Source organism: Talpa occidentalis, unplaced genomic scaffold (assembly GCF_014898055.3).
Source record: "Talpa occidentalis isolate TD23 unplaced genomic scaffold, MPIMG_talOcc4v2.1 talOcc4.15, whole genome shotgun sequence".
In the NCBI taxonomy this organism is placed as follows: Eukaryota; Metazoa; Chordata; class Mammalia; order Eulipotyphla; family Talpidae; genus Talpa; species Talpa occidentalis.
Window position 1 is genome coordinate 88222792 of NW_023601543.1, and position 10254 is coordinate 88233045.

At 66.5% G+C, this 10254-nt stretch overlaps 1 protein-coding gene across 1 annotated transcript; it reads right to left on the reverse strand.

Annotated features, from left to right (window-relative positions):
* Positions 1-22: 22 nt before the first annotated feature.
* Positions 23-6239, reverse strand: AKAP17A (A-kinase anchoring protein 17A). The gene is given in 8 exon segments (XM_037513142.2): positions 23-105; positions 108-649; positions 651-760; positions 762-956; positions 1750-1990; positions 3194-3342; positions 3551-4327; positions 6206-6239. Coding segments are annotated over 7 exon segments (2082 nt in total). The 5' UTR covers positions 4313-4327; positions 6206-6239.
* Positions 6240-10254: the final 4015 nt, after the last annotated feature.

The following is a 10254-nucleotide window of genomic DNA, read 5'->3' on the forward strand; positions in this document are numbered from 1 at the left end:
GCGGCTCCCGCGCGCGCGGCCATTACCTGTTCCAGGCGCTGCGGTGCCGGCCGGCCGAGCCCGAGCGGGAGCGCTCCCCGCGGCGGTGGCGGCTGCGCTGGCGGCCGAGCCCGCGCGGCGCTCCCGGCTGCGCTCCCTCCGGCCGTGCCGGTCCCGGCTGCGGGAGCCGCGCGCGCGGGCGCGCTCGGGGCTGGCGCTGCGCCGCCGGGGGCTGTCGTCCGCGCGCGCGCGCTTCTTGTGCGCCCGCCGCTCCTTGCGCGGGGCGCGCCCGTCCTCGCGGCTGCCCGCGCGGCGCGCCCGGCTGCGCTCGCGCGCGGCCCGCTCCGGCTCGCGCTCGCGGTCCTGGTCGGCGCGGTCCCCGCTGGCGCGGCCCCGGCCCCGGCTGGGCTCGCGGTTGCACTTGTCTTGCTCGGAGCGCGCGTCCTTGCGCGGCGGCGCGGCGGGCTCGCAGGCGGCGCCCTTGGGCTGCTGCGCGTTGTCGGGGATGCAGGCCAGCACGCCCGGGCAGCGCTTCTCGGCCGGGGAGCCGCCGGCGGGCGAGGCCGGGCGCGCGGGCCGCGCCTCGGGGCCCGGGGTGTCCTCGGCCAGGCCGCCGTTCACGCCGTGCTGCGCGGGGTCGGCGCGCGCCGCGGCCTCCGCGGGGGCGCCCGGGCGCGGGCCCCGCCAGGGCGGGCAGCGAGGCCGACACGGTCTGCAGGATGTCCAGCACCGGCTGCAGCAGGTCCGCGTGCGCCGCGCCCAGCTCGGCGGGCGCGCGCGGGGTCGTCGGGCCGCTTGCTCAGCAGGATGCTCAGCAGGCGGCGGCGCAGCTCGCGCTCCTTGCGCTGCAGCCCCAGCGCGCGCTGCTTCTCCTCCTCCACGCGCCGCAGCTCGGCCTCCTGCAGGCGCCGCCGCTCCTCGCGCTGCTGCAGCCGCTGGCGCGCCTCCTTCTGCTCCTGCTCCTGCAGCTTGGCGGCCTGCGGGAGGGAGGGGCGCCTGAGACGCGGCCCGCGCCGCGGGAAGGCCGGCCGGGCGGCCAGGCCGCCCGCCGGGCCCGGGGCTGGGCATGCGTCCGAGCAGGCGGCGCCCAGGCGAAGCGGCTGGGCGGGGCCCGGGCCGGGCCGCCTGGAGGCGCGGGCTGGCCGCGGCCAGCGCGGAGCCGAGATTACAGCGCAGACAGACACGCCGGCCGCCGCGGCCCGGCCTCGCCGGGGTTAGTGTCTTCAATATTCACCATGAAGCAAACTGGCGGCGCGCGTCGCAGCACCCCTGCCAGCGCCTTCCCGGGCTATCCCAACTGTAATCAGACAACAGGTTATGGGGGCGCCGTCGCGCAGCGCGGGCCGGGGGGCAGCGCGCCCGCCAGGCTCGCGAGTCCCCGGCGGCGCTCACCGGCCAGCGCGGCAGGAGCGAGGGCGGCTCCGGGCGCCGCGGGCGTCCGCGCCGCCGGGCCTGTGGGATCCACGGCGGCGGAGCAGGGGCGCGCCCCGCCGCCCACGGGCCGCGGCCTGCAGGGGCCGGAGTCGGGCGCGGGGAGGTAGGTGGCCGCGGGGGCCTCCAGCGGGAGGAGCCCGGGTGAGGCCTGGACCCGCGTCGCCGTCCAACCCTCCGTGCGAAGAGTGCGCGCCTGGGAGGGCGCCGAGGCCGCGCCCCGGGCCGGCCCCCGCCCAAGCCCCGGCCCAGGGCGCCCCCAGGCCGGAGCCCCTCAGGCCCGCCCCAGCCCCAGCCCCAGCCCAGCCGCCCCAGGCCGCCCCCGGGCCGCGCGCGCACCTTGGCCCTGCTCAGCAGCTCGGCCACCAGGCGGAGGGACTGCAGGTTGCGCTGCGCCAGCAGCAGCTTGCGCTCCTCCAGCCGGATCTTCTCCTGCAGCTGCTTCTGCTCCTGCGCCTGCAGCTTCTCCAGCTTCTTCTGGCTGCGGCGCAGCGCGCGGTCCCGCTGCTTCTGCTCGCGCCGGCGCAGCTTCTCCTCGCGCCGGCGCTCCCGCTCCTGCTGCTCCAGCTCCTTCTGCTTCCTGCGGGCACCGGGCGGCGCTGAGCAAGGGGGGCGGCCCGCAGGAACCCCGGGAGCGCAGGGCGCCGGAGCGCAGCGCGCGGGGGAGGCGAGGCCCCCAGCTCCCCCGCGCAGGGACCCCGAGGGAGCAGGCTCGCGCTCTGGGCAGGATGCCGCGCCCCGAGGCGGAAACCGCAGACGGCGCCGGGGCCGACGCGGGGTCAGTCCTGGGGAGGACGCGCGGCCAGGAGCGCGGGCCGGGCAGCGGGCGGCCCCTGACCCGCGGCCACAGGCGCAGCCCGACTCAAGGAGACGCCCCGCGGCTCAGGGCGCGCCCGAAGGTCCCGCTGGGGCAGAGGCCCGGCCCCGGGCCCGGAGAGTGTCCCCCCTGCCCCCAGGGCCGGACAGAAGGGCGCGCCCGGCACAGGCGAGATCGGGCCGGAGGGCACTGGTCACCACCGGGGCACAGCCCGGGGCAGCCGGCCGCCCCCAGACAGGCGGCAGAAAGAGGGAGCCTGCTCTGGAAGGTTCTAGGCAGCCACAGCTGCCCCCGGGCTGGCCCGCGAGCTCAGCTCCCCGGTTGCCATACGGGGCTCGAGGCCCCGCAGCGCAGCCCAGGACGCCCCGCCCTAGCTGGACACCCCCGCAGGACACCAGGTCCCTGTGGGCACTCGGGGGTTCGCTCTGCTCCGTTGGAGCTGACGGCCCGAAGGGGCGCCCCCCGCCGCCCGCCCCGGCCCCCGCGGTGCTCACTGCCCGGACAGGCCGCGCCCACGCAGGGACAGGCTGTCCCTGGCCGGGGCGCCTCTGAGTCTGGCGCTGGGGGGCTCCTGGGCGAGCTGGGTGGTGGGCGGGGCCCTCCCCAAGGTCTGCGCCGCGCGTCCGACCGCCCTCGGGGAGGTCAGCAGCGGGGCCCGCAGGGCGCGCACACAGGAGACGGGGGCGCACCGTGGGCTTGGCGCCGCTGGCTCCCGTCTCCCCAGGGCACAGCGGGTGTGGCCAGGAGGCGCACAACACGGGGCGCGGGAGCCCTCCGGGGTCTGCGCCCCCTCGGCGCCCCGGGCGTCCCGCCGCTCTCAAGTCCCGCGAGGCTCCTCGCGCGGCGCCTGGCCACGCCCACCGCCCTCACGGCCAGCAGGAGCGGCCAGCAGGAGCCCAGGCGCAGCCGCAGGAAGGCGCCCGCCCCGCGCCCCCGCCCCCCGCGCCCCGCGCCCCGCGCCCGCACCTCTCCTCCGCGCGCTGCCGCTCCTCCGCCTCCTTCTCGCGCCGCTTCTGCTCCTCGCGCTGCTGCTCCAGCTCCTGCAGCTTCTGCCGCTCCAGCTGCCGCTTCCGGATGGACGCGTCGCTCAGGTGTTTGGTGGAGTCGAAGGACACCTGGGGGGAGACGCGCGCTCAGGGCCGGCCGCGCGCGGAACCCGCCGCCGACGCGGGGCGCGCACCCCGGGGCCGCTGAGCTGCCCGGACGGGACGCCCCGCGGTGCCCGGACCGCGCCCTGCGCCCACCGCGGCGCCGCCCGCCCCCAGGGCCGCCAGGGCGCGCGCCCCCGGCCCTGCCCGGCCCGCCGCCGCCCGGCGCGCCCACCTTGATGTTGCAGGCCACGGCCTTGCCGTCCTCTCCCTTGAACATGAGCTTCATGCCGCGCAGCGCGCTCATGGCCTGGATGAAGCCCGCGTACTCGCGGTACTGCACGTAGGCCTCGAAGTTGAGGTGCCCCCCGAAGCTGAAGGTGTGGAAGTTGCGGCCCGTCATCTCCTCGCGGTAGGGGTCCAGCATGGGGATGTCCACGTTGCGGATCTCGCCGAAGCGCTCGAACACGCGCACCAGCACCTCCTCGCTCGGCTTCTCCGAGCCCGAGCCGCGCGGCGCGAACCACTTGCAGGGCAGCCCGGCCAGGTGCACCGTGTCCGGCCGCTCCCCGGGCAGCGTCTCGTTCATGTCCTCGGCGTCGCGGAAGAACGAGTCCCAGTCGTGCCGCGTGGGGAAGTCGATCTTGAACTCGGCCGCGCGCACCTTGAGGATGTCGGAGAAGCCGCTGAGCTTGATGGTCTTGCCGTCCAGGCAGGCCAGGAAGGACTTGACCAGGCTGCGGTTCTCCACCTCGCCCTCGAAGCGGATGAAGTCCATGGTGCTCTTGGAGATGCGCAGCGTGGAGAACTGGTGGCTGGGCACCATGCCCTTCAGGCGCTCCATCACCTCCCAGTTGGAGATGGACTTGCCCGGCTGCTTCAGCTGCGGCAGCGCCACGCTGATGGTCATCTTGGTGATGGGCTTCAGGTACAGGCCGTGCGCCGGGCACAGCTCCACCGCCTCAGACGTGTCGTGCACGATGGTGGCCGCGGCCATAGCAGGGACTCGGGCCTGCAAGGCAAGTGCGGGGTCAGGGCGCGGGGTCCGGGCGCGAGGGGCACGGGGAGGGCGCGCGCAGACGCGGGGCCAGGCTGGGGGTCGGGGCGCGAGGGGCTCACGGGGAGGGCGCGCGCGCAGACGCGGGGGTCAGGCGCGGGGTCCGGGCGCGAGGGGCGCACGGGGAGGGCGCGCGCGCAGACACGGGGCCAGGCTGGGGGTCCGGGTGCGAGGGGCGCACGGGGAGGGCGCGCGCGCAGACGCGGGTTTCAGGCGCGGGGTCCGGGCGCGAGGGGCGCACGGGGAAGGCGCGCGCGCAGACGCGGGGCCAGGCGCGGGGTCCGGGTGCAAGGGGCGCACGGGGAGGGCGCGCGCAGACGCGGGGCCAGGCTGAGGGTCCAGGCGCAGGCGACCAGGCCCGCGGGGAGGCGCAGAGCGGCGCGGGGAGGGGCGCGCGGCGCCGGTGCGCACGGGTCCGGGCGGGAGGCCGGTCCAGCCGGGTGGACGTCCAGCGCCGCCGCGTCCTCTGGGCACCCGGGGCCCCCGCACCTCGGCCCCCTGTCCCCCCGGAGGCCACTGTCCCCACTGGTTGGACAGGTCTGTGGTTCCGAGCGCCCCGGGCTGTCCACCCGCCCGCCGCGGGCACCGGCCCCTGCCAGGCCCGCAGCCGCGAGGCCCGACCCACTGCGCAGCCGAGGGGGCTGGGCCGGAGTGAGGGGCTCCCCTGGCGCCCCACCTGCCTGGGGGCCGGTCCCCCGGCTTGGGCACCTGGCTGTCCCTGGCACCCCGATGGCCCCTCCGAGCCCCTCAACTGCCCAGACCGGCCCTGGCCTCCCAGCACCCCCGGGACCCGCCCCTTCCCTGCCCCCACCCCGTGTCCACGCCCCTGACGCGCGCGTCCGGCAGCCCCGCCCCACGGTGCACCCCTCACCCACCCCGACCCCCGGGGCCCCCAGACCCCGCCCCACCAGGACGTGCTCCCCAAGACGCGGACGCCCCTGGGGCTCAGTAGACACCCCACATCCAGGCTTCCTGGCGGGGGCTGGGGGCCCTCCAGCCTTCCCCCAACCCGGACCCTGCGCCCCAAACCCGCGGGGAGCCGGGTGCAAAAGCCCACGCACCCCGGCCCCCCAATATTCACGCGGCCGCCATTCCTGGATCCCCGGGTCCCCACACCCTGGGCCGGCCCTGGGTTCGCGCCCACAGACCCCGGCCGGGGACCCCCAGAGCCCCCCAGACCCCGGCCCGGATCCGGACGCCGTAGACCCGGCCCCGCGGACCCCCAGAGTCCCCCAGACCCGGATCCGGACCCGGTACTCGGCCCCGCGGACCCCCAGAGTCCCTGTAAACCCGGCCCCGCGGACCCCCAAAGTCCCTGTAGACCCGGCCCCGGATCCGGACCCTCTAGACCCGGCCCCGGCCCCGCGGACCCCCAGAGCCCCCTAGACCCGGATCCGGCCCCGCGGCCCCCAGAGTCTCCCTAGACCCGGATCCGGCCCCCCTAGACCGGGCCCCGCGGCCCCCCAGAGTCCCCTAGACCCGGATCCTGCCCCCCTAGACCCGGCCCCCCCAGCCCCCCAGAGCCCCCCAGACCCCGGCCCGGACCCGGCCCCTGTAGACCCGGCCCCGCGGCCCCCCAGAGTCCCCTAGACCCGGATCCGGACCCCCTAGATCCGGCCCCGCGGCCCCCCAGAGTCCCCTAGACCCGGATCCGGACCCCCTAGACCCGGCCCCCCCAGCCCCCCAGGCCCCGCCCCGGATCCGGCCCCCGTAGACCCGGCGCCGGGGCCTCCGGACCCCCCGGGCCCCGCCCCGGCCCCGGCCGACCCGCCCCGCGGACCCCGATCCCCGCCCCGGCCCCGGGGCCCCGCGCCCCCGACCCCGCGGACTCACCGGGGGGTGCGCGGTCCCGGCGCCGCGCTGGCCCCGCTCGCCCGACCCCCGACGACCCCGCCGCGCCCGCCCCGCCCGTGACGCGCTTCCGCTTCCGGCCGGGCGCCGCGGCCCCGCCGGCCCCGCCCCGGGGCGGGACTTCCGGCCGCCCCCCGCCGGCGCACCGCGCCTGCGCGCGCCCGCCCCCCCCCCCCCCCGACGCCGCTGCCGCGCCGCTGGGGCCGGGTCTGCGCGTGCGCGCAGGGGCCGCGGATGCGGGGGTCGTGGCGCGCGCGGTGGCGGGCTCACCTGCCGCAGGTGCTGGTTGCTGGTGCTTGCGCGTTGTTAACTGGGCCAGAGCGTGTGAGGTGCCTGTCGTCAACATGCTCTTACTGCGTGTAGATAAAGGACATGGCGTTTAATATCATCTAATTAAACGTCTAATAGGTAATATATGTACATATTACCTATTCCATGTATTATGTATTAAGGTTAATCCCATATTGCTGCTTACATGTACATGTTACCCCAAACATCTCACCATCTCTACTGATAGAGGCTCTATCGTTCAAATACACGATATAGCCATTGCATATGTATTTAATATATTTTAAATATATTAAATATTAAATATATTTTAATGTATATTAAATATATTTTTAATATATATTAAATATATTTTATATATAGTCCATACTATCGACGTGCACGTCTGTGTATTGGTAGTGACATTGAGTAGAGGATCTATGATGGTAGTGGGGCCTGTGTGTTATGCGTGATGTGTTGTAGGCGTTCTTAGAGTGTTCTGTGTTATTATGCATTCATCATAGGTATTAATTATTAGGTATTCATTATATATTATGGGGGGGTGTTGTAAGGATGTGGAGATTACCAGTAGGCGCTTCATCTTGCATATTGATCAGTGACGTGTCGTTCAAGTCATATGTACTACACTAGGGTCCGTGTAATATGTGCATCGATATGTTATCGTCTGTATTATTCCGTAGAGTGTATATTATGGTGTGTCTGTGGCATTTACGGGTATATTAGCGAGAGACACGTCGTCATGTTGCCTCATAAGTGACATAATCAAATACAGGTTCTGCTATGGCCTCTATAATATGTGTATTGATATGTTGATATTGATATCATATGCTCTAGTCCATCTACTATCTGTTTCTAGTGCATATTATTAATCGTACATTATTATGTATCTATTATCAATATATATGTTGTACATCGATCATGCATGTTGATAAATATACATGTATATCGATAAATCATGTATATTGATAAATCACATATCATCAAGTACATGCTATGCATGTTACACTATGGCCTGTACAACATCTGTATCGATATGTTACATCTGTTATTGCAGATGTAACATATATAACATATATCTATTAGCGTTAATCACATATCATGTACATACTGCATATACGCACATATGACCTATTCCATATATTACATATTAGCGTTAATCACATATTGTTATGTTCATACTCCATATATGCACGTATTACCCATAAACATCTCACCATCTATACTGATAGAGGATCAGTCGTTCAAATACACGGTATAGCCATTGTCTGCAGAGCATACATAGCAAGATGGCATCATATGATTCCGTGAATTGTACATTATGTATTATACATGCTATTATTGTGAGTTATGTGTTGCATATCTGTGCAGATTACCAACAGACCCTTCATCCTGTATGTTGATAAATGAGGGGTCACTCAAGTCTTAGATGTATTCCCTACAGTATATATATTTATTTATTTGGTTTTTTAGATTTATTTATTTATTTATACAGCACTGGGTACAGTCAGAAGCATGGGAGGGTGAGAGAATTCACCCGAGCCAGAGGGGGGAACAGAACAGGCAGAAGGACCGAAGGACACTGCTGAGGGGAGCAGTGGGTACGGCAGGAGGGGTCTGCGCCCCATGTGGGACCCTCGCCCGGTGGGCGGGGATCAAACCGGTGCTGCAGAGGCTGCAGGCAGCTTCGCAACCCAGCACTCAACCGCTGCGCCACCGGGGAGGCCCGCCTACGGTGTATATATTGACATATTGCTTAGTTGTAACCTGATATATTTGCTGTAGGTCACATGCATTTTCACACACGTGTTATGTGTGTCTATATCGTACACATGTCTCTCACCAGCACACACATCGTCCTACATGTGGACAAATGCCGTGGTCTGAAACTATTATTCATCCCAACCACGTGCACCACATGTGCTGGTGGTCTGTCCTATACTCCACGTCATACAACCCTGACATTCCAGGACCTCACAGGTGATCCGCAGCACACACGACACGGGAACAGTGCCACACGACACGCCTATCCCCACGTGTCATTTCAGAGTCGTGCGAGACATCGACAGCACACGCCTCCTGCTTCTCAACCCAAGTGTTTTGTGTTTCCCACCATGTGCACTGACTGGATAGCACCTCAGACTTGACCGCGTGCGAGTATTCTCCATGGATGACACATGTGACGCATTACAGATTTGTCTGCAGTCACACATGAGCAAACTAGAAGGTCCTAGATCCCCACACGTGCTCTGAGACCCCCCAATAGGTCACAAGCCCCCAGTGTCAAGTTCCAGGCAGGGAGGCCTAGAACAGGGCCCTGGTGTTTGACGTGAGGTGCAACCGTTAGCTCAGAGGGGGTGCAGGGGGCCGAGGGGCCCGAGAGCGTTAGAAACGGGGGTTTCCGCACCCATTTTACTGGCTTCATGCACCCCCTCTTCCCTGGAGACTTGCCTACTGGGTTCTCTTTAAACCTTTCTCCCAAACATAGGTTCACAAGAGGGGGGCGGGTCCCCAGGGAACTGTTAAATTTGGAACCTTCCTGACTCTGCTCTCAGGAGCATTTGCAAAGCAAATGAAGAAATGACTCTTGATCTCCGGCACCAGCCACCCCAGAGATGCCCGTGATCGCCGAGGAAAATCCTTGTGGGTTTTTCAATAGAACATCCCTCTTCCGGGGGCATCGCAGAGGCAGAAAAGCAAACGCCCCCCCTGTCGGCAGGTAGCCCCAATTCTTTTATTTATTTATTTGTTTATTTATTTTTGTTCATGCAGGACAGGGCTGTGAGGACGCAGCTCAGGCATCTGAGCCTAGAGTTGGATTTATTTAATAAATCCAGCCTGTTCTGCTCCCCACTCTGTCTCTGGGGAGTCCTCTCGCCCCCCGCACCTCTGGCCTGCACCCCAGCTCTTGTGTGCATCAATAAATAAATCTTAAAACAAACAAAAAATCCAAAGCCACTGCTTCCCAGCAGCAAAGTTCTCGCCTTGAGTCATGTCTTGTCCTCCTGTCTCGCCCTTGCTAACCAGATGGGGTTCAGTCCTTGCTCCCCACCATCTCACCTTCCTCTCGAATCGCATCACATGATCAAGCTTTCCCCTAAAGTGGTGTCTTTTTGCCCAAAGAAGAGGAGAAAGTCGTACAGAGCAGCAGGAAAATTTGCAGCAGCACCTGCCAGACAATGCAGCCCAAGCTCACCCCCCAGAACGGGGTTTCTATTCCATTGAATCCAGCGCAGCAAAGAAAAGCAAAATGCAGCAGCTGCTGGCAGGAGGCCGAGAAACCGGACTCCGCGGGTGTGGATGTAAAGCGGCGCGCCGTGGTGACCAAGGAAGGGCAGTTCCTCAAAAAATTTAAATCCGAATTACCGTATGACCAGCAATTCCACTTCTGGGAGCCGGCCCCGGGGAAATGAAAGCGGGGGCCGGGAAAGTCATTTGCACTCTTGGTTCTGAGCAGCGGGACTCACCTTTCCAAAAAGCGGAAGCAACCCGAGCGTCTGTTGACAAATGAATGGGTGCACAGAAAGGAGCCGGGCCACTCGGTGGAATATTACTCAGGTGTGAAGAAGGAAGGACCTTGTGCTACATGTTCCAGGAAGGATGAACCTTGAGGATATTATATTAAGTGAAATAAACCAATCACAGTAGGACAAATCCTATAAGATTCCACTTTTGCAATGTCCCTAGAGCGGCAGGCACACTACGGACTATTACTCGGGCAAGAAAAAGGAAGGACTTTGCGCCAC